The sequence below is a fragment of the Rhea pennata genome, chromosome 3 (assembly GCF_028389875.1).
Source record: "Rhea pennata isolate bPtePen1 chromosome 3, bPtePen1.pri, whole genome shotgun sequence".
Classification (NCBI taxonomy): domain Eukaryota; kingdom Metazoa; phylum Chordata; class Aves; order Rheiformes; family Rheidae; genus Rhea; species Rhea pennata.
Genome location: NC_084665.1, coordinates 127,714,140 through 127,738,503, shown reverse-complemented (window position 1 = coordinate 127,738,503; position 24,364 = coordinate 127,714,140). Strand labels below are relative to the sequence as shown.

The window sequence follows — 24,364 nt, the reverse complement described above, 5'->3', positions numbered from 1 at the left end:
CCAGAGTCCGTCAATTTTGCTGATGATGCCCAAGGCAACAGAAAAATCCAACTTTTTCAAGCCGCAGAGTGCTGGTGCTGCAGTACTGAGCACAGGGGGGTGTGAGCTACACTGAGAAGAACCTGGAGATGTGATAAAGTAGGGTTTGAGTGCAGTACACAAGATATGGAGAGGAAATCACGCACGTGACTCGATAATAAGGGGAATCAGCATCTACAAACTTACATGTTGGGATGAAAACTGAGGTGAGGGTGAAATTTTCACACTTCCATTTCTGTGCTTACCAACACTTAGTCACAAACATGCCATTACCTTATGATACACATCTTGGGAAATTTCCAGTGACTTCTTTAGAGTTTTTAGCTAGTATATTTTCAGCTTCTTGTGAAGTCTTCTGAACAGTTTTTGAAATGCAAAATGTATATGAAAATCATTGTGATCTGTTTTGCCTACTCAATTGCTTTTCAAAGTAACCTACTGCTTTTTTGGACTTCTTCGCATATCTGCAAGAAAACTGATTCACTGTTTTTTTCTCTTGGTGTTGAGGTGGTCATGTAAATACTACTGGTAATACTACCAGTGTCAAGTAAGAGTCAGCCCTACCACTGCTTATCTATAGAATCATTTAGTTTCTCCAAGTCACTGCAGTTTTTGGCAAATGCCACTCAAATTCCAGATTCTTACAGGGACATCATTTTAACATTGAATCTTCCTTTGGTCTTTAACGGTTTTCTGATTTCTCTGAGTTTATTTCATTCAAGATAGAAGCTGGCTTAAAGACTCCAAAACCTTCCTAATAGTTCAGAATATTCTGTGAAATGGAGCAACTTGTGCAGATAATACTCACCTGCATCTATGTATGTAACACATTTATTTATATGCATTCACCTTTTGGATTTTGCTTTGGTCCAAGCTACAGCTTTAAGACTTTGTTTAATATTTTAAAAACATTATAATTAACAAAAGTGTCACTCTTGTTCACTTAGCAAACAGCTGTTGCAGTTTGAGATACCAGTGACCTCCACGATTCTTGCAAGAGGACATCTGTTGGACAACAAGACCTTGCAGCAGAGTTGGCAGTAAGTCAACACATACCACTCCTCAGCCACTCCAGTGCAAAGTCTAGCATCTCGGCTCAAAGGTAGGTTGTATCATGCTTCCATCTGTCACGGGGGCAGCAACCCCCAAAAGGTCCAGAAGGGACAGAAAAGGGCAGCACATATATATATGTATTTATATAAAACACACACACATGCACATACACAAGGAAAGGAAGTCACAGGTGTTGAGAATTTATGCAGTTTCAAGGGGAGGCTGAACAAGTTCCTGGAAGAGAAACCCACTGAGCATTACTAACTACACAAAAGCCACATCTGATTCAGGAAATTCCTGAAATAAGAATAGTTGAACGATTTGAGATTATGAGGGGAAAGTATCACAGAATTTCCCCCTACTCTTCCACTTTTCTCTAGATACCTGCTTATGGCTGCTGTTGGAGCCATGGCGTTTGCAGAGAGGATCTTTGGTCTAACCTAGAATGACCATTCTTATAAAATGCTGAAACACATCCTATTAATAAGTGTTTATATCCCCTAACGATCGTTTAATCTGTCTTCTCATAAAAAAAAATCCACACAGATAATTTTACCTTGTACTTCCCACATCAGGACCAATGACTCTCGTTTGAACATGTCCTGAATAGGGATATCTGATTTTGACTTAGAGTTGTTGGTTCCTGGAGGAATCTACCAAATCTGTTGTATTATTTCCTTTCCACTACCACATTAGCCTTATAATGGGATTTTCAAAAAGTACATATATTCAGCCTCCATGAATATGCACAAGGATTTCAAAAGAGAAAGAAAGTATTGTCTTCTCTTCTTCTCCAAGAGTACATTCACACATGAAAGAATTGCGACTAAGAATTACTTGCTCTTTGGTTCTGTTCCCATCCTTTTTCTGCAACCTTGAGTAAATCACCTAACTACTATAGCTCAAGTTTCTCCCAGGTATGAAATGGGGACTAAGACACTTGCTTAAAGGGAGGATTCCCTAATCTAGATTTACAATGTCTTTTGATAACCTTTGTAACAATCCTACCACGAGCATTTTAGCTTTCTTTGTAAGAACTAGTTAGTTCAAAACAAACGGAAGATGTCTGATAAGAGAACAGGCAATACATAGCAGGACAAATATGAGCAAGTGGTTTGATGACAGAAGGGTGAGAGCACAGAAGAGTTGAAGAGGGGGAAGGGGGAAAAAGGAGAGAACCGCACTGGATGTCACATTTCAAACAAGCTGAAAAATGCTGCCACTCACACTGATACCACAGCTTTGCAATTATCAGCTTCTCCAGCTGTGAAAGCGTCTGATTAGGTTTTATATTTCTGCAGTCTATAAATATATCTCAATATAGTTTTTTAAACAGAGATTGTACTGTTTGCTTTTGATATATTTAAAAATCAGGTGTAAGAAGGGAAGCAGATGTGCCTGTTTTCAAAACTGAAAGTCATAAAAATAGCATGTAACAATTTTACACTGGCTGAGATACAGGAAGGAAATAGTAATATTTCAGCTGGGAACAATATCCAAAACCTAGGCAACACGTAGTCTGTTGGCAGCTAAGTGACATACTTAGCAACCAAGAGCAGCAGATGATTAAATCTCATTATACCTGCTCCATTCCAAAACATTTTAGATACAACTTGTGTCTCTCCAAGCACTTACTGTATTAATGACATCAGAAGCACATCGTAAAATCTAAACAGCTAGTTTTATGCCAGAAGCTATAGCTGGACAACTTACTCAATTCCAGGAATCTCAGAATTACTTCCCACCCAAAGCAATGAAGAGGATGATAAAATAAGCAAAAGACTGCTTTTAACAATGACCTACCCAGGTTGCTGCAGAACTCTCCTACCATACCATCTGGGTTAGCAGTAGGGATTTGTGTAAGACCGGTCAGGATGAGAACATCACTGTTTTTAAGAGAAGCCTGGTCCATAGGCTGAAACAGAACACAGTGAAATAGAATCAGTAACAGAGTCACAAAACAGGTTTCTCTGGTCTGCATCAAGAGGACTGCGGTACAGAAAGAAAACACCAAGAAGACCAAGAAGGAGAATACATGAAACACTTTAAACTTAACATCCCCCTATCTGTGGAAATGCAGTTAAAAAACACATGGAACTGTTTACCTGCATATTACAGCACAAAACATGCAACTGAACTGTAACTGGATCCACCTCAAAGCAGTATTCTCCACAGACTAATCATTTCATGGCTTTAGGAGCTGAACATTAAAGACAATCATTTGCTGAGGATGTGGCAGTGTAGGCAGGAAGGGTTTAACACTATCTCTGGCTGCACTGATTTCCAGCTAGCCTCCCTGTGCCATCCAAGGTGTCAGCTTTGATTTCCAAGGCTCTCTGCCTGGTTAGAGGGTAGTACCATTTTCCTCAACCATTTCGTGGATTCTTTCTGACAGAGGTGAGATCAGCAAGGAGCTTTGAGCTTGACAATTGTCACAATTATTACAATTGTGACTTTCAAACACTCATTTAAGGTTAATTTTGTTTGTGTAGGCTTTTTCACAGCTATGTTGCTGTGGAATGGGAAATAGTTACTGCTGGTAGAATAGATAAATTGTTTTAGAATCCTTAATATTGTTTGATTTTGCTTCTTTATCTAAGAAATAATCACCTGCACCTATATACATAGGTGCTATAACATCAAGCCAAACAGATAAATATTTCCTTAACAGATAATATCTGGGAACAATTGAAAAAAATCACTGATTCAACTGTATATATAAAAAAAGAAAAAGTACTGTCCTCAGTGCGACACCAAAGCTAAATAAAATATGACTTGTTTTACCAGTCTCCCATAGCGATCAGATCAGCACTGTGCCTCCCCTTAATCTTTCTTTGAAGGCCGTACTAGTGACTAAGCTGTGTCAAAGTGAACTTGATGTTTTCACAGGGGTATGATCTCTGATCTGCTGGGTCGACAGTGTATGTTGTACTGATCTCGTGCAGTTATAGGTACAATCCTAGATTATGCTGCTGAAGTGCAGCGGATAGCTATCACGAGCATCATCTAGCATGTCTTCTATCCACACCACATCTGCTTCCTAGGGGACAGAAGAGTTTACATCTGCACAGTCAACCCTTTGGCTCCCACTGATCCAAGGAAAAAGAGTGGTAACTTGGCTGCTGACAGGCAGTATAATGTTAAAGCAAATGTTGCTTCTGTCTCAACTGCACACAGGCTCACACTTCTTCCACTGAGGCTGATCATTTTACATACTTTACGAGCACTTTAACAAAGCAGAACGAAAATACACGTTCACTTCTCCCTATTAGCAAACATACAGTAGAGATTCTGAAATTATATTTAAGTAGGACCTGATACTGAAAATATATATTCTTGATACTCAACATTTAGTACCAACCGAACTTGAACTGGCAAAATCCAGTTTTACCTCTGCAGATGCAGTATGGCTATGTTGAAAAGTTAGCTTTCAGCCTCACTCTAGACTGGGATGCACTTTCTACTACTACTGTTCAAGCAAAGCAGGGCCACTGTAGTGGCCACTGTAGCCACCTGAGTGGTATTTCATGGATATTCATTCTCCATAGTCCCTCTTCAATCTCACCAATCAGGAAAGGTTTCTGTGTCCACTTAGAAGACTGATGAAGTGACTTCTGCTACCGAACTCAGAAGATCCCTGTACAATTCCCTTGCTCACGTACCTCTAGTCCTATTCTTAAGTGACAGAGAAAGACCTTGTGCTGTCAAATGTGTAGGGGAACCAACTTCACCAGAAGTCTACACAGTGCACCACCTTGTATGACCAGACCTGTTAAATGAGATTTATCACAATCTTTGACTCTCTATCGTGTGTCTGTGAAAATGAATTGCCAATAATGCAATAAAAAATAATATCGAATCTGCCTGTGATAATGTACATAACGATTATGCCATATTAGATACACATAATTTCAGCTGCTATTGCACTGAGAGGGCTTGCATTGATTTTTGTGGGTTAATTTAAAGAAGATGTCTTAAAAGGCTTTTAGTGACATGTCTGAACCTAGGCTGTCAAGTTCCGTTCTCTACTTTGGTGCCAACAGGCAACTGTGTCAACTCCAGCCTAGGCAGAGGTGGAGGCAAAATTTTTAATAGCAACCATCTGCCAGAACACAGAAGTAAGGAGAACAATTCATGGTGCCAGACGTAACTCTCAGACAAACTCTTTAAAGCTCTTCAGTTATTTTCAGCAGCTAATAGAGTCTTGCTGAATCTCTCACTACAACTTCTCATGAAGACCCGCTGAGGATTTCAAGTGAGATTCCTGCTGCTGCATCCAATATCAACTCCAAGAGCCAACATTCCCTGTACCCAGTTTTAGATATCTATACACCCTGGGTTATGTCTAATCTGTTTAAACTACAGGTCTCATATTCTATCTGCTGTTAAAAGAGACAGGTTGATTACAGATTTAACTTAACTCTCTGCTGACTATAGATGCAACTTGGATGTCTAATTTAATGAAAGCTTTAAACCAGAATTTATACCAAAGAAGCAATCCTGTGCTTCTCTCCCTAGCTGCCAATTCCCACCCACGCTGCCATCTTCACTGTGCCTGCACAAGCACTTGTCTGACTGCACAGAGGGACCCAGGAGTGGCTAGAATTAATCTGGCAAAAATCAAACAAAAAGTTTTGTTTTTCAGAAAGATTAGCTCTTCTACACACTTCACTGTATGATCAAGCAAATCACAGTGCCAGTAGAAGGAAGGACATGGGGAAAGGATGGGGGGGGCAGTTTTGGTTGGTAAGATGAACCCCATCCTGTTTGTACCTGTAGAGAAGGACTGCTTTCCAGTCTTTTACTGTGAAAATTAGACAAGCTGCAAGAGGAAGAAACATTTTTCCAGTAGTATGTCCAAGTAAGTGGCACTTTGTAATCCTAGACAAACTGCTAAGGAGACCCTGGACAACTGATACTCATTTTTTAATCACTATGGAGGAGTTCCAGAAGACTTAAAGAGTGCTTATATTTCACTGTTATTCAAAAAGATCAGGATATGTTTTTAAATAAACATATGCTAATTAACTGGATATCATTATCTAGGAAAACAGTAGTGACTGTTTTCATACACTGTTAGAAGAATTTTATTAAGACTGCTCGACATGATTTTGTGGAAAAACAGGTCTTGTCAGGTAAAAGACTTTTCATTCCAGGCTGAAAAAAATATGTGTTTGTTGAAGATAATTTTGACTGTGTGCCACTCAATACATTGTTTTAACTATGTAATATCTATCGAACACATCAAATAGATGAAGAGCTCCTTGACAGGTCTCAAAGATCACTCACCTTTATAGAATCATCATGTTGTAGGAGCTTGTAATAGCGTTCATGGGGATTAATACTAGGTCAAAATATATCCATTGTTTTCATCAAAAGTCTGACAGCAAACGTAAGATGGCTGATGATATCTGGTTATACATTAATGTCTGTGATAAGGCAAACAGTAAGGAAAAGGCAGTCTGACAACCATTCCAACTGCTTGGTAAGCTGGTCCTTCAAGCTATGTGTCAATACATACTAATGCAAAGAGTGATAGATCCTCTGCTAAAAAGTGAGGCTCTTACGGAGGGTTTATAGTATGTGGGACAAACAACACTGTCAACAGAGTGAATAGTTCAGATTTTATCTCTTGTTAGAAACTAGAGATGTTCCCTATTGATTAAGGCAGGTCTTTTCCTGCACTTTTTAAAGCTGAAATCACAGCTTCTTAACAGCTATTATTTCTCCTGCAAGCTGGAGTGACAGCAGATCTGCTATCCATGAGCTGTGCTCTTACCAGGCAGCTCATTCACACACCATTTCCCTCCACAGGGAGATCATTTCCAAATAAAAAAGAGATTTCACCCAAAGTTTCCAAATAAATGTTTACATTTGGAGAATGGGGAAACATGGTCAGTTTAACCTAATAAACAATGCTTATGGAATCACAGTACTGAATCACCACTTCATGTTAGTGAACAGAAAACACTCAGTTACCCAAACTACTTCCTACAGCATGAAGTTTCTCCTCACAGAAATATTCCATACATACATTGTCAGATACTGCAGCTGCTCCTTCACTAGAAGGTCATGAAAGATCACAACCCAGGCCAGCATGAGGCTGAGGAGAAAAAGGGATCTAGAGACTCTGACACATTCCATAAAGCTGAGTGCAGTCATATTATTAAGGAGGGTTTATCTGTTGTAATTGTTCAGCTCCTGAAATAAAGCTTTCAAATGAAGGATGCTCAGAAGCAAAGCTCTTTAGAAGATACTTACCTTGGGGGAAATTACTTACTAATCATGAACTTGACATATTTTCTAAATTATTTTTAAGTATCTCCTGCTAAAATTGCTTTTAACTATTTTGACAACTTCTAAAGCACATAATACTGCAAACTTCAAACCATTCTTTCCACTGAGAATTTATGGATCTAGAGAGAATTAATTTACTGGAAATTACATCTACAGCACTATAAAGATTTTGCCCTTAGCAGAGCAGGGTGGAAATGTTGGCAGTCAGTTAGCTATCATTTCTTCCAAGGAAGGATGTTTCAGAAGTGATATAGAAGCAGTCTGTGACTGTCTGTAAAGACTCGTCAGTGAAAAATGGATTTTTAAAAAAAGTTACTAATGCTGTAAAGTTACAATGTTGTTTAACATTGTTGGAATTTTCCTATTTAAGGTGAAGGAGAATTTCACATCTTATCTCATAAGTAGGCTGACATCAAATTATCAGTAACACAGAATTTTTGTTGCCTTTCCCAAGCACCTATTGATACCTGTCCTCTTATCAGGGTGATAGGTCTACTCAATGTATCTTAAAACCTAATCCAAACTGGTGTGAGCCCTTCTGTTTTTTTTTATTTTTTTATTTATTTTTTTTTTATTTTTTGAGAAAAAACACTTCCCCAGTAGAGGACTAAGAAAAGTGTCTGTACCTGAGGGTGTGTTGTAAGTAGGGAAGATCCCGAAACATAGGAAACCTTTTCATAGTGTGACTGGATAATCCAGTTGGAACTTCCAAGGGCATAGCCTGAGCTGAGAGGAGTGACCTGCACAGCACCAAACAGCTCCTGAAACACATGTGGAGAGAAATTAACCTGAGAGAGCCTCCAAGAGAAGCCAGAACAGGTCATTTTATCATCAGTGGTATGAACTAAAAAAAAAAAAAAAAAATCTGCTATTCAAAGACTTTATGAAGCCAGTTTCCTGAGCTTTATGTCTGCTGTTCCTATTTCCCCATATCTAACAGGATACATGCTCTGAGCAATGCCTCTCCTGAGGTACGGTCTTCATGAAGTCGCTCTTCTATGCAAGTTGTCTGTCATCTGAGTTCACATTGCACCATTACTCTCAACAGAGGAATTAACAGGGGTCTTAATCCTCTGCCTGGCCATGCTGTATTTAGGAAGCTTACAGAAACTTCATGTGTTTTAAGCTTCTACCTTGCTTTAGTTAAATTCGACTAAAATTGCTCAGCAGAGGAGAGACAAGGGCAAGCAGTTTTGTACTGATACAGTAGTCATATATGTTTGAGTTACACATTTTACTGGGAAAAATGTGAATTTAAAGACAAATCCATCAATTCTATTTCTTTTCAAAGAAAAGAAATCTACTATCTACTGGTGATTTAGAAATATCTCTTCCCAATCCCAACACACACCCAAGCCAAATTTCAGTTTGATCTCCAAGCATAAGCAACCTGAGAGTTGTCTCCTTTCCAGGAGAAAGAAGACATTCCTTTCTTTTTATTAGAAAGTGTATTGTTTTATCTGTACACAGCAATGTGTTACATTTGTTTTGAGAGAGGAAAATAAGCCTCCATGTATGCCTCACTAATGTGATCTACTTTCTGGTTACTGAATAATAGAACAAGTATCTAATTCATGTAATACTAATGATTTCTCCAGTATCCCAAAACACATTTAGATGCCCCACAAAATAATGCATGGTCTCCATCTCCCAGAGTTTATAAGCCAGGGCTCCAGATTCTGCTGATACAGAGACACACAATATGAACAACAAATCATTCTTGATGCCATGTTTTGGGTTAACTGGCTAACGAGGCTCTGATTACTGTTGGATGTTTGCTTTGGGATGAGATAAAATATACTTTAGAAATGCCTCCTTTTTTTCCTAGTAACTACAAAAGAATTCTGAATGATTGACTCAGATGCAGAAATCTAAAATTAGGTGGGATGAATCCACATTGTGAAGACAGTCAAAAATGAACAGTCATCACTCATAGATACTGAGGAAGTCTAAGTGCCTTCAACATCAGTAGCTCAAACATTCAGTTGCTAGTCAGAGCTCAGTTGTTACTCATGTCTGCAGCCAGGTTAATGGTGGCTTCAGGTCTTTTTACACCAACTATCATGCAGTACTGTACAAACATAAATCCACAAATTTTAGTAGGCAGCAGCACTGGTTACTGCCTCTCAAACTATCTTACATGTAAACAGTAAAAACTTCAATATTCCCCGAACTTCGGGGGATTGTGAAGTAAAAAAAGGAAGCAAGTAACAACCTTAAGGTAACAACTTATTTTAATTCACATTTTCGATTCCTAAGGCTCTGAGCAATGATAGGAGGTTATCACGGCCCACATGCTGCCCACAAGCCAAATGAAAACAGTGCATCTGCAGACTACAAAATTGTTGGTTTAGTTTATTCTAGACTCTGCACTGAACTATAGTCGGCCGGGTTACAGGCAACAAACTTGAGCAAGGAACCCTTTGGAAAGCGGTGTTTAAAGTTCAGGTTAGACCATTATGTTTTGTTTACAATACCTAATTTGCAACATAAAAGAAAGTGGAGACTAAAGCACTCTTAAGATTCCCAGAAGTGAGATACAGTAACTCAGAAGGGGATGTGGCTTACAGACAGAGAGGATGCATTCATTTGGTCCATCCTCCCACCTCTCAGTGGGCCAGCCTTCAATTTTGAATTCCCAGGTATGCCTTAAAATTGGTGTCCCCTGAGGAACAGGAGGAACAAATGGATACTCCTTGATTTCCACCAGAAAAGAACCTTCCTAAGAGGCAGAGTGGGATATACTAGGAGACACAGAAAAAAAAATCTTGTTTTGCTTTTCTAGGCTAGGGTAACTACACTAGTCTTACACAGGACTTAGAAGGAAAATAGAAAAGGAAGGGCTTTTCTCAGACACTTCCAGAGAAAAACTGGGAAACAAGAGGTTGTTACTGTTGACTTGAGGATAGCTTTACAGATACTCACAATTTTCTGAGAATACCCCACCATCTGGATCTTACTGAGTGCAGCATTCACTTCTGGCATAGTGTAGCACTTCCTCCACATAGATACCTCCACTGCATCCTTCAGAGGGGCGGGCAGCAACCTGCAAAGATCATCAGGATTGGGGCATTTTCAGAGCTTCCTGAAAGACTATCAGCTTTTACTCCCATTTTTATCTCTGTATCTTAGATTTTTTTTCTTTTTTCTTTCTTTCTTTTTTTTCCTTTAAATATGCATAGTGCTCCAAAGGGAGGAGGAAGATTTTCTGGCTATTGAGGAATAGAACCACATTGCCCATTTTGACTCGACTCAAAGAGTGCTCTCCTTCAGCTCCCTTTGTTTTTGTTCCTATTCAGCCCTTTTTTCAAAGAAGTAGCTGTGATGAAGGTGTTACAGCAGCTCCTGTGGTATTCTCACCATTGATGAAAAGTGCTGGCTGATCTGAAATGGCAATATGAAAAGCACTAACAGAACTTGTAGATGACTGGGCTCTTGAATCAGTGTCTATTTTGTATATCCCAGTATCGAAAACTAAAATTTGAAAACAGAAGTGCGGACTGCCACAAGCTTGGGACTAAAATATAGGTACCAGATCATGAACGAAACCCAGCTCAGTTCCCAATTTTGTCACAAGTGTCTTATGGGAGCATGCGCCCCTGCACCTCAATTTCCTTGCTTTCAGCTCAGACACATCACTTGCTTTCAGAGCATATTGGCAAGGATACACTAGCTGACACTGCAAAGCACTTTGAGATCCCCTACAAGGAAGTATTTAAGATGTTTTACACCAAAGAAAAATCCATCCATTCTCCTATTCACGGCCACTGCAAGTTAGCTGGACAGCGTGTCAAGGGAAGAAGTGAACTGTAATGTCACAGGCTGCAAGAGAGATGGCTAACTTCTGGGAAATAAATCTTCCTTAGCAACATGAACTGAGGCAGGAAGCAGAACAGCTGCCAAATGCATAAGAAGAATAGGATTTTTTTTTTTGTATATTAAACCAGTGCTAAATCAAAGGCTAATTCAAACCAATTTCCACTGATTTATGGAAATTGGTCAAGTTTCTTTGATCAATTTGTTTAAAGGAATTTAATTTATTGTTATATCTACTAGGTCAATGAACTCCTCCATAATTTAAAATACTGAAGAAAGAATTAAAGCCAGCTTTTGCCAAGACTGCTCTACAGATCTAGCGTGATAACTGTAATTCCAACACATGCTGGCTGAAAGCACACTGCTTAAGGAAACAAACAAAGCATCCTAAGCCTTTTTGGGGAAGTCATAAGCAACAAAAGGCCAGACAATGTGGATAGTTGTCCACCATCTCACTGAAGCAAATTGCCTGTAAAAGCCTTTAACCTACCATAAGAAGCATTTAGTGTTGGATGCTTTAAGTAGCTTCTCTTCCCAGAAGAGAAGCTCCCAGGTAATGGAGAAAAGTGAGGAATTGTCCTTGGTGACTGAAGTAAGTTTCTATTAGCCTTGGACTCTGTGGCTACACTGTAAATATCCTGTGATTCCCCAACAGAGTCTAGCAGGATCAGTCTTCAGTGGTTTCTTTCTTTGCTGAATGGCACATAAAAGATAGTGAGAACTGCTGGTTCCTCAAATGTCACCCTGCTGGCGTTCAACCTGTCACTTACTTTTTTGCCATTTGTACAGGAGGTGACTGAAGGATATTTTAAAGTCTGTAGTGAACCTACTCACACAGTGGCAACACCCAGCTTCTTGAGGACCATCTCATAACAGCTGTATGGAGATAGATGCAGGAACAAACATGGAGGTATTGGGAAGCAGCATGGTCCAGCAGTTAGGATAGGAAATTTATATTTAAGAAACTCAGATACTTGTATTCTTAATTGGGCATGTGTGCAGATTCAATTTCCTAAATCTCTAACATGCTACTTAATCCTGTTCAATGCAAAGCATAACATTTTGTATTTAAAGTGTTCCTGTTAGAAGGGAAAGAATGACAATACCAAACTGGATCAGAACATCAGCCTGTCTTGTCCACTACCCTGTTTCAGGAAACAATCTGTTCCAAACACTTCAAAGAAAGATAAAAGAAGCCATTGAACAGGTAGTTGACAAAGCATCTTTCACGAGGCAAACTTCCCCTTCAGCCCTCTGAATCATAATCAGTATGAAAGATATCCTGGCTGAGCATCTATAGAGCCTCCACAAGACTGCTCATTTAAAACAAAAATCATTGGTAATAAAACTTCCTAAGCAATTAGTTCAGATTGGGTCTGATAATGGAAAAACATAAGCTGCTATTATGAACTTATTATGTTTTATACAGTATTTGCATTTAAAATGTTTCGATGCTTTATCTAATGAAGATGATAATACTTTGTTTTATACTAACTATTCAGAGTAGAACTAGCTGAACTGTAAAGCAATAACAGGAATTGATCAGCCTGAAAAATTAGACTTAAAAGTAGTAAGTATTCTGTTCTAGCAACAGCCAAGTATTTAAAAAAAATTGCCAAGTATCACATTTTCTGAGATAACAGATGTCAGTCCAGCCCTGCATGTGCTATTAGCCAGGTGTTAATTTGTGGATCAGTAGATGTTTGCTCACGTTATAATAATCGGTTCCATTCACGCTTGCATGATGCTTGTCACCAGGAATCTCAAAACACTTTGCAAACATTAATTAAGCCCCTCTGTACCCTGTATGATGGATAGAAGCTCTATTTAACAGAGGCAGAGGGAGGTGGAAGTGGGAAATCCCCAGTTCAGGTGGGGCAGAGTTGGAAACGGAACTCAGATTCGTCCTGCTCTTCCAGCTCAGAGGCAACACAGGATCACAGCTGCCACAAGGTAGAGCTCATGTTAAGTAGACTTAGTTAACACACAGCTGCAGGGCATGCTTACTAGTTACGTTTGACTATCCCCACTGGCGTAGCATTTCTTTGCTTTGCATCTATCTCATATTTGGGCAAATTACACATTTTTCCTCTGGAAGTTGGGGGAGCTGCTGCCTGGTCAAGGTTCCCAACAGTAGTTCATATTTTGGCAGTGCTCTGTGCTCTGTCCTGTAAGTGGGACAGAAAGGTTGGTCATATCTATCTCAAGGTGGCCTCTAACACCTCTTGCCTCCATCAGTGCCTTATTATAACAGCTGACTGACAGATTAGCCCAAGGAGGAACTATCCATGTTGGAGTATTTCCCAAGCAATATTAAACAAGAAAAAAAAAACTTTAAATATAGCTCCAACAAAAAAGATCCCAGTCTTCTACAGCAGTTGAATTAGAACATAGATCACCTCTCTGTGTTCGCCTCCAGAATAGTCAACAACATCCAAAGTGCTAGACAGTATTTTTTCTAAAATATGACCATCGAGAAAGTGATATTAAATGAGTTCTAAGATATATGATCCTCCTTTAAACCATGCATACAAAACACATGCACTACTGTGACGAGAATAATGGCTCCAGTCCTCTCTTAACACATCACTGTAAGCTTCAGTAGTGGTTCCAGTCAAGGTATTGGACTTCAAAAGTAATTAAGAAACACTATTCTAATGAGAGTTTACATCAGCCAGCCCAGAATACTGATCAACTTTATTGTCTTTAGTTTTGTTTTACATCTGTGTTTTACTTACCTTCCTCAGAAAAGTGATAGTTGTGGTGGTGAGGTTAACACTGCTCCTTTGCTCAGCAGGGAGTACAATATATGGCTAAACAAATGTTAATTTGGACTTTTAATTTCTTTGCTTTGTTATATTGGAAAATGGCAACACTACTTCTATAACTTATGAGATAATTCATTTTTAGTAAAGTCTTAAATCAAGCTACATTGAAAAGTAGGAATAGAAAATTGGAGCTCAATTAAAAATGCTCAAACCAGCTTTTTAAAATAACTTTCTAATTAACCAGTCCTATTTTTAAAATGCGCTAGCAACAGAACTTTCTCCTCCATAGAACATGTTATAAATCTAAAATCAACTTTATTTGTAAGGAAAGTATTATCTGCAATTAATAAACTGCACTGATAATTTTCAGATTACATAGGCTATCAAAATTTTAGAGGTACAAGATCTGAAATTTTAAAGCATTTTAATGTAGAGAGAGATGGACTCTCCAAGTGACTTTTTTTTTTTAATTTCAACTTGCTTTTAAGCTTTGACTGAAGCAAAAAAAAAAAAAAAAAAAAAAAGGCAAAAACAAAACCAGAAAACCCTCCAAAACTCTGTGAGAGAGCCTGTGAGCATGGGAAGACATGTTATATTGTGTTATGGTTGGCTACCAGTGACTTCCAACAGTTCAGTGGCTTGACGTACTGAGGATTTCAGCAAACATGAATGTAAATATAAATTTATATCATTCCAGTACAATATAAATAAGTTTAAAGAGTTTGCTAATGTCACTATTTTTTAAGATGTTAACACAGAAATCTGTCATTTTTATCAACTAACATAGAGCTAAGTTATCTGGGGGCAGTCTAGAGGGAGGTTTGTATGTTAACAAGTCTCCCTCCAGGAATCAAATTTATGTAGTTGTTTGGAAGACCAGCACTGTGCAAAGGATTAAAGAAAGAAAAGAGCCAAGGAGTCAGTCAAAGCTGTACTTGTCTTAAGCTTCTTTTTCTGCTTAAGGCCACTAGCAAATCAAATTTCAAATGATGTCAGCGACCCATTATTACAGTAAACTATATATATTGGTTACAGTTTTAGTGCTTTAGGACAGTCACCCTTTCTGTGTGGGCTGCTCCTTACCTCTGTACCTCCTTGTTCTTCCACATGGAGGCAGACTGAGCCTTTGGCACACGTTCAATGGAATTCACAAGTTCTTCCATGAGAAGTCTGCAGAGACACCATAACTAAATTACCATCACAGGCTTTTAGGCAGGAGATAACTGACCCAAATGCTTCCGAAACATCACAGACTATCAGCCAGTTTTAAAGAGCGGTTATTCCTGCAGAGCATCACAGCAATCACCCCTCACCACACTAACCCTCTTTCCCAGCTTAGCATGTCAAGCTCAAGCTAGTTCAATACTGCCTGGTTGCAACAGCAAACGATCCGGCCTACTGGATTGTGGGTTGTTTGGCAAGTTGCAGGACAACAGGCATTCCCAAATCTCTCTCCTGCTGTGCAAGGTGATTACTATGTAACTGACTGCTTGTCGCAAGGAATAAGACATTACATATGAAGGAAACTTGTTAGCTGATGGCTGCTTATCACTAAGAGAAGCCAAGCACATTGTCCATGTGAATTCTCCTCCTCTATAATTGCACAATACAGTATTTGAAACTGAAAAATATGTCAGGCATTAAAAACTGGCACCACAAATTTCACTGGAATCTTACTGCTTGAAACTAAACAGCATTTGGAATTGCGTGTGTGCTTTCCCTTGAACATTGGAAGTGATAGATTTAACGGCAGAATGATGATACATGGAATCACTTGAGGTTGGGAGAACTACACAAGAGCCTAATCTCCAACTAGACTATCTACAATTGCCATCTTCAGCTACAGGCCAGCAATACCCTTGAGGTCTAATACTATTTTATATTTATATAATTCTTTTCTCCTTTGTTTTTTATTTTTAGACAAATGGAGAATCACTCCCTGGGAAGTTTGTAAAGGACCTTTAGCGGACAAAGGTTCCTATGCTAAAGTGCTTACGGAGTAGGAGTTCAGATACCATGGTTTCTCTAGTCTCTAATTATTGAAAATGGCAGCTGTTCTGCACTACAGATGCATACAGCTGCAGCACAAGTCTGCTTAGATTTTACTGAGGTCCAAACCTGCAGCCTTTACTTGCAGGAGTTGAGCTATCAAAGTCAGCAAACAACTCTGTTAAGAAAATTCTGCAAATTAGATGGCCAAATATGAAGTTTTTGACAGCACTGCCCAGTATTTTGAATTCTGATTCTGTGATTCTACTTCAGTCTCATATATCTGTTGTTTTTCCTAGAGCTTCTCCTCTTTGGAGTTAAGAGCTTATGACAGAATCTCAAACGTCATTGGAAATGAAGACAATTTAAATTCCCTTCCATGCTGTAGAGGAAAGATGAAAGGCTGAAAAACTACACAACAATAATCCTAAAGGCATTTAATATTTTAAAGATGGGTGATTCCTCTTTTGTTTAAGGGGAGCAGAGGGGAGGAGGAGAGATCTTTGACTCGTGGGCTTTAAAGGCTTGAAGTTGGCCATATGGCAAGTACTACTTGAGATGTCTCGGTCCCCTCAAGACCTACTACTCCGCATGCAATGCCTGGACTCACAGCAGCTGCTGTAAATATTGAAGACGGTGAGTTCCAGAGTTTGGGAAACATTGAGTTAACACATTTTCAGCACTAAGGACTTGGCTGGCTTTCAGCTACTGCCTAAGAGCCTCTTCGGAACATTAGACATCATTCTGCCCATATTGTCCTTTACACCTTTTCCTTAGCAGTGATGAAAGAGAAGTAGAGAATATTAAGGGGCTTTTTACCTGCCAATCTGAACAGTGGGCTCAGTGGCATACACTGTTCCAGTGAATCCTGTGTACTCTGTGATATAGGGCAATGCCATCATGCAGTGATAGTTTGAGATCAAGATTACGTCTACTGTAGAGAGGTCGAGCAGCTCAGTCTGAAAACAGAGGAAAGAGAAAAGCAACATGTAACCCTTTCATGCAGTTTAAGCACTGGCAGAAAAAAACTCTTTTATTAACTTTATACTGCAACAATATAAATGGTCTATTGAAAAGGGGCATATCTCAGCAGTGGCAAAGATTAATGTTTCCTTCAAATTAAAAAGATTTCTTAAAAAAATCTCTAAAATTATTTCCTCCTCAAAGCTAAACAGGGCACCATGTTTTGAGTTTGTCTTTCATATAATGAAATGGCTGCCGTTAACAGAGGCATTCTGATTATACATTTGTCATATGACTGATGTCTGTTATACTGTAGGGGGAAACATTATTTAGCAGGGGGTCTCTCCTGCTTTTCATGTAGCACATGGTACTGACCCCAAAAAGAGTGAGACAGAAGAATGCAGATCATATTTATTCATATGCTTAGCATAATTCATACATTTTCCCAAATTAAATGCTTGGCATCGTTATCATTCACATTTTCTACAGCAAGAGATTAAGCTCATTCGTTTGATATCACAAAACAGACGGGTGGGTCCAATTTGTTTTGATGTGACAGCTAAGATAGCAGTTCAGAGAGTGAAAGGAGAAGATTTCACACATTGTTAAAGAAATTTTAATTAGAAATATTTACTGGTAATGCTGTAACACACATGGTGTCAAGTCAGAAATTTACAAGATATATGACCTCTAACTCAGTTATTATAGATCAGCTAACGGAATTCAACACTCATCAAGCACATATTATCTGATTACAAGGCTTGGTCCAGCAATTTGAATAAAAACTGCAAGAAAGTAGGTCACTCGTCTTTTCAGAGGGCTGACATCGTGCTCTGGTGACAAGCTGCTTAACTCACAACTATGTGTTCCTGGTTTCAAGCCGTGATCACAGCTGATGTTGAAAGCATGATCGCAGGATTCAGTGCAGTGGGTGAAACACCACTGACAGATTCGTGACAGAAGAACCTTTCATCTTACCAAGCTTACCAGACAGAAAGACACTACACGGTATCAAGGAGTTTGCTGATGTCGGCTTCTACCCAACTGGCTGTTCATGGTTCGATTTTCAGTCACGTCTAGACTATACAGAATCAAACAGGGAGTCACTCATAGCACTGGGCTGAATTCCTGTCCAGCAACTCATCAGAATTTGGAGGATACACAAGCCAGAATACCAGTTTCCAAATTTAAGTGTCCCATTTCTCACTACCTTAGAAGCATTTACTAACAGGATGAAAAGAGTGTCAAAATCAAAGCAAATGTAAAATCTTCTCCAGCTTTCTTGCAGCTTTCTCCCTGAAAGCACCTATGAACTGAAGAGGTTTAAAACTGTTTCCTGAATGTGAAGACCAGAAGGTTGCCAAGCAAAGAAAGGGCTGCACCCTGCACTCTGACATGAGAAAGTATACTGTGCTGCTGAGACAGCCACTTATCACCTTGTGGCTTCTGGATTACATTCAAAATTTGGCTTTCTTGGGCAATGGTGTTCCTGGAAGTGATACTATACTTCTCAAACTGCTTTTGCAGACAAGTTTCTTAAAAAGTGCTGCTGAAGGAGACAAAGAAAAAGACAAAGTGTCTTTCATACCAGCTCCTTCTTATAGCCAAACAAGAGCAATATTTTCTACTTTGCTCATACGTTCAGCTGGCCATGACATCTGAAACTACCTCCAGATAGGGGAGTCTGTGAAGCAAGAGACAGGAGCTATGTATTGCTAACAATACGATTCCTACCACTTGCAGAGAACACTTGACATCTGTTGGGAACTTCGGGAACTGAAGCATTTGAGAGGCCATTTATAAAACCCTTACAACTGCGAAGTGTGGCTGGCTGCTATCTTCTAGTTATGACATGGACTGCTGGAAAACAGCATTACACTCAGTGATGACAGAGGTACATCAATGAAGCAGCAACTCCCTGTCAGTCCTACTTAGAGCTAGCAATGTGGGTATTTTCCAGCCCAGTAAAGTAAGCAGAAAGGCTAGCTGAAGCACCCCAAAAGCTGGCAGGTTATTGCTCCTGTACTCAATCTCAAGACTCCGAAGGGAACATAGAAACTAAACTCCATCCTTCCCAAGATGTGGGACATAATAGCACTTTCTGGGCATAAGGATGTTTCCTACATCCCTGCCCTTCCACAGGACAGTAACCAGAAGGCACTCCAGAATTATTAGGGTGTTTTTTTCTGTAGTGGGATTGTATCCATCCCTGTTGGGCGAGACAACCAATTCTACATAGATCTGCTGATACCATTTGCCAAAACCAGTACCAGAGCAGCCAGATTGCTTCAAAGAATCAACATGAGAAGAGGCAGAGGCTGCAGGTGGTGAATTTCAGAGAACCAAAAAACAAAAAGTATCATTGCTAGAACCTAAGCAAGCTCACAGCAATCTTCCTGGAGTGTTTTGCAGTTCCTGTCAACAAGTTCAGTCAGAAAAAAAAAATCCCTAACCAAAGGCGATCCTCTCCATCTTTCAAAGACACAGAAAACATCCCAACATCAAATAAAGGAACTGATGTTATCACAACCTGACCACGGCAGAGTAAAAAGGACACTATCCCCGGACTCTTCCCTATCATTCACTCTCATTACTCTCTGCACAGCTTTGTACTCCTTCAGCTCCACTAACCATGTACACCATTAACTTGATCAGTCAGCGAAAGCCCAGTTAATTCAAACACTTTGCTTTCTTTCCTTTTTTATAAACTCAGGTGTTCTTGACAAAATCAGCCTGACCAGCAGTTACTTGCAGAGCTATGCCAATGGATACAAGGGTATGGATCCTACCTCAAGGAGGCAGCAATTAAGAGCTATGAAGGCAGTCACTTTTTAACCCAATTTTGCTGCAGGCAGAACACAATGTCTGACTGCAACAAAAAAGTGGCTTAATTGGACTGTAGGTTTCCCAGGGGACTTTCACTAGGCAGGACATGCATCTGTGGCTAGAGACAAGCAGCTTTTCTTGCCTTCATTCATTGCCCTTATCTAGATCAGCATATGTATCCTGTCATATTCAAGTCCAGCTCAGCCAAAGCTATATCATATTGTCTTTGGAAGGCCCGTAAAAAGGGACAGTTAAATCCTTTGTATTCTTTTGTGAGATTCTGATCTGCTTAAGGAGATCTCCTAGACGTCCTAAAACTATTGTTGAAAAGGGCCATTTCCAATCTTTATAATGTCAAAAATATTAGAGGTATCTTAACAACGCAGAGATTTCAGTATTATTATTTACTAAGTAGTAACAAATTAGCATGAATCTGGTAATAGTAATTTAGCAAATTTGTCCCGCATGACTGAATGGAGTCATATTTTTCAATAACGTTTTGATTAAACTCACCTCTGGCAAACAGAACTCAGGCACAGAGTCTACAAACACATGGCCAGAGCACTCCTTTAATTCCTGTGAGAGAAGCACATCAGTAAACAAAGAGATGACACAAAAAAATACAACCCAATGTTATACATGAGAGTTTCATTTCAATAGAGCGGATTTTGTGACTTCAACCTCTTTTTATTATAGGCAATTTCCAGTCCTTTACTACATTAGGTTTATTCCCCTTCCATACACCATTTGCTACAAGCAGACCTGCCAAGATTGCTTTCCTGTGAGATGGGGCTGCTTGGTACTACAGGGGATAAGGACCTTGTTTGGAGGAACAGAGAGAGCCCTCTTGTAGATAAGAAAAGAGACCCTAGGCAACCACTAGCTAGTTTTGACGGGGCTATGAAGGGAGCAGTGAAAGAGCTTATGCTGTCCTATAAGGCTGAGTTTTCTCTGCTCTTCCAGCTGCAGGTGTGTTGGCTGGGAAATCCTTAATGACAGAAGCTGACTTTGTTTATCAGAATCAGAGATAAAGTATGACCTGGAAAGCGGATTGTGAAGACTTCCTTTTGGAGCTGGTGCTTTCCTGACCTGGAAAGTATGCACAGCAGCTTACTAGTGCTCTGGGTACTTCATGGGTTTGGAATCTAGTTCCTGTTCGCTGTAACATCAAACTTTCTCTGTCTCACTAGGAGTAGGATAAATTTTTTTGCCTTGTCCCAGTATACTTGACCAAACATCTTTTAGGAATCTAAGCTCTCTGTGGCACTTTTGTTAGATTTATTTCTACTGGATCTCTGATCCTCTGTTTTCTTCCTTTTTTCCTTATGATGCCAAGGCTGACTCATCAGAAATCTTTGTCCAATGAACAGTAACACTCTTCAGGACTATGTATGTAAAACAGCAAAGCGATAATATTCTCTAATCTAATCCCAATACACCTCACAGGTTACCTGTCACCTACACTTTGCCATTTTCTGCAGATACTTCTCTTGCTTGTCCCAAAAGCAAGGGGTCTCAGCCAGCTTCAGATGACAGAATTAAAGATTGAATCCAATTCTTAATAATTACAGTGCACCTGCCAACTAATAACGAATGAGCAATTACATCTAGTGGCAGAAGTCTCCTAACCTCATCTCAAGGGAGTTCAAAATGATTAAAACTACATCGCAGTGAATTTCAATGCCTCTCCAGGACTTAAGTTTTATAACTGCCATCCAGAGAGTACAGTAACAGGAATGTCCACTCGACATGACAAAACATCCTCCTTTGACTCCTTTCCCCTCCTTTTTCCAGCATGGGTCAAAGTATTTGCCATTCCAAGCAGTTACAGTGGTCAAGGTGAAAGAAAGAGATGCTGCCTTTGAATTTCTAAAATGATTTCCACTGACCCTGCACTAGCTTGAAGGTTCTCCCACATATATACTGTAGCAGCAGTACCGCAGAAGTGTAAATACGTCATATAAAAAGTTACTGACAGCCAATTGGTTCTTTGGACAGAAATATAGTCTGCATGGGGTCTGCTATGATTTGACTGTAGAAGATATGTAGACAGCAAGGTATTTTTGAAGGTCATGGGCTCTGAAGGGACACAAGGCTGGGTTTTAGGAGAAATAAATTCTAGGGATTCAAGCTGGGCAACTCCATTTCTGTCACTGAGCCTCTGTAGCTCTGCAATTCCCAGTTAGCATGTGGTCTGAAAAGAGTTGTTACTATTTTACTAACAGAAGTGCTGCCTATCCAGTTTCTTTTGTTTCCAATGAGAAGAAAAATCAGGTCTTTAATCTGTGATCTTCAGCTCCCTTGCCTGCAAAACTCAGATCAACCAGTTTTGTCCATCTCAAATAAATGCCCAAAAAGCACCTATTATTACTGTTTTCCCTTTAATGTTCACATAGTTGGAGAACAGTCTATTAAAACCGTACTTGCTCTACTGATATCTATAGCTACATACATCTGAAATGTATCTGCCTATTTTACTAACATCTGACATATTTTTGTGTTCATTGTCCCTCTATAGCAGATCAAGCTGGATGCTGCAGTGTCTGCTTTTGGTTGAAGTCCCAGATAAATTCTGGCTACAAAACTGATGTAATGAAAAGATGGGGGGAAAAAAGAAAGATTCTGTGCACCTGGGTAATGCCTGTGTCTTAGAATTAGGAGCCTGAAGATAAAATCCTCCTGCTATGTCCAGTGGCAGAACACATGTTGATTTCAACAGAGGCCAAAGACATGCTTTTTCTTTGTCACAGGCCTCCCACAGGCAAACCATCCACTTTCTCTTCATTTTCCTATCTAAAAAAGAGGATGATACTAACCTAATTTACAAGTAAGCTATGAAGTTTTAGTGTCAGAAAAATGAGATTGTTGGATAAAAGGCACTATACAAAGGCAAAGTGCTATTATTTATGGAGCTCTGTGAAATAAGAAAATATTCATACCGACAATTTCTGCATTTTAAAAGGATTTTTGAAAAAGCTAGGCTACCTCTGAAAACTGAAAGCCTCAGAGTCGCTATCGGCATTCTGTTTCAAAAGGTTCTGCTCTGCAAGGACATTATGGCTGATAACAGTACACACAGAAAACTTTGCAATGAGTTGGCATGGAATTATTGTTCCTATAGTGTCAACTTCAAACCTGACAGGTGGCTTTTTGCGTGGCAAGAAAATTCTAACCATCTAACCATCTAACTATCTTACCTTGTCCAGAAATGTGCTTCCATCTTTCAAAACCCAACCAGGAAGTTTCGACAGCCTGGGGCTGCAGAAAGAGAGAAAAATAGCACAGCAATATGAATTATATCATTATTACTCATTAAGCACAAACCTTGTATTTGATGTCGTACAGGAAGAGAACACCATCTCTGTCCCCTGGAACTAACAATCTCAATAAAACAGACAGTTTCACTGTACTTAAGGGTTCACTGAAATGACATTTACAAATCATGATTATGACATCTATATGTAAAAAGAATAAGAGGAGGACACATGTAGGGAGTTTGATTTTAGTCATTTATGGTGATGGTTTCAAAAATGCTCGGTGTTGTCCCTGCGGTGAAAGTGGCTGGATAAATGGAAGCAAGGCCAGGAGAACACTGAGTGCATTTGAAGCTCTATGCTGGAAACAATAAAAAAACCTGTAAAACTAAAGCTGCTTTGGGATGGAAGATGACAGGCAAACATGCACATAAGGCACTAAGCAACGGCAACGAGAAATGAACACTCTGGTCTAGGTCATTTATAGGCACTAGGGTTGCAATTACATCCACATAAACCTTGGCTTTGTGTTCAGGTCTCACTCTGAAGACCCATTCTGACTGCTGTACAGTATGTTTATCTCCGTTGGAAGGACAAAGAAGCAACTAGGTTCTGCTGCGAAATGTATGTTTTAAGCTGAGAGGTTTGGTAACAGTCAGTAACTGCAAGGGTAACAGCTTTTTTTACCCCCTCTTTGTTTTAAATGCTAATAAAGAAACTTCAAGGGTGACATTACAACCCACAGTTTACAGTAGGAATTGCTGCAGCATTTCTTGCTACTATACCTTAGGGACTATTAATACTTCATTGTGACACCTCACTTTTTCATGAACCTATAACTTAGCTGTACAGCACTGTCTGCACAGATTTAAGCACATCCACAGAAATTCAGAAATGAAAAAGGAAACAAACTTAAGAGAGTCAAACTCACCTGGAATCAAGCCCTGCAACAACTTCAGATTTTGAAACAAAACCTGAGAACCTGACTGCAACGAAATCTGCAAGTGCTTTCCACTAAACTCTGCAGAGACGTAGCAAATCATCGGCTAAAAGGGCATTCAAACTTAAGATCTTGAACAGAGGAGGTGATTCAATGGCTCAGAGGAATGTTGTGTTCACATTAACATCAGTATCAAAGAATTAACTGGACGGGTACTGCAGAAATCACAAGGAAGGAAAAAAAGGAAGTTGAAACTGAAGGACTGAAAACAGAAGACAAGTAAAAGCAGGAGGATGCATGATCAAAAAGCAGCAGAAGAGGCTATGCTAGGGAAGTACAAATCCCTTTTGAGGACAAAAAAGCAATTCTGAAAAAGTCTGGTCATAGAAAAAAATGAAGTGGCTAAATGTACCCCACTG

At 39.5% G+C, this 24,364-nt stretch overlaps 1 protein-coding gene across 3 annotated transcripts in view; it reads right to left on the bottom strand.

Annotated features, from left to right (window-relative positions):
• Positions 1-24,364, bottom strand: part of INTS9 (integrator complex subunit 9) — a 69,486-nt gene that overhangs the window by 37,227 nt on the left and 7,895 nt on the right. For 2 of the 3 annotated variants that reach the window (XM_062571233.1, XM_062571235.1), the window contains exons 3-9: positions 22,949-23,009; positions 20,265-20,327; positions 16,782-16,921; positions 15,057-15,143; positions 10,315-10,435; positions 8,016-8,150; positions 2,896-3,007 (exon numbers count right to left, since the gene is read on the bottom strand). In XM_062571233.1, coding sequence (XP_062427217.1) covers positions 2,896-3,007; positions 8,016-8,150; positions 10,315-10,435; positions 15,057-15,143; positions 16,782-16,921; positions 20,265-20,327; positions 22,949-23,009 — 719 coding nt within the window. The remainder of the gene's footprint in view (positions 1-2,895; positions 3,008-8,015; positions 8,151-10,314; positions 10,436-15,056; positions 15,144-16,781; positions 16,922-20,264; positions 20,328-22,948; positions 23,010-24,364) is intronic. The other variant, XM_062571234.1, reaches the window with a different exon arrangement.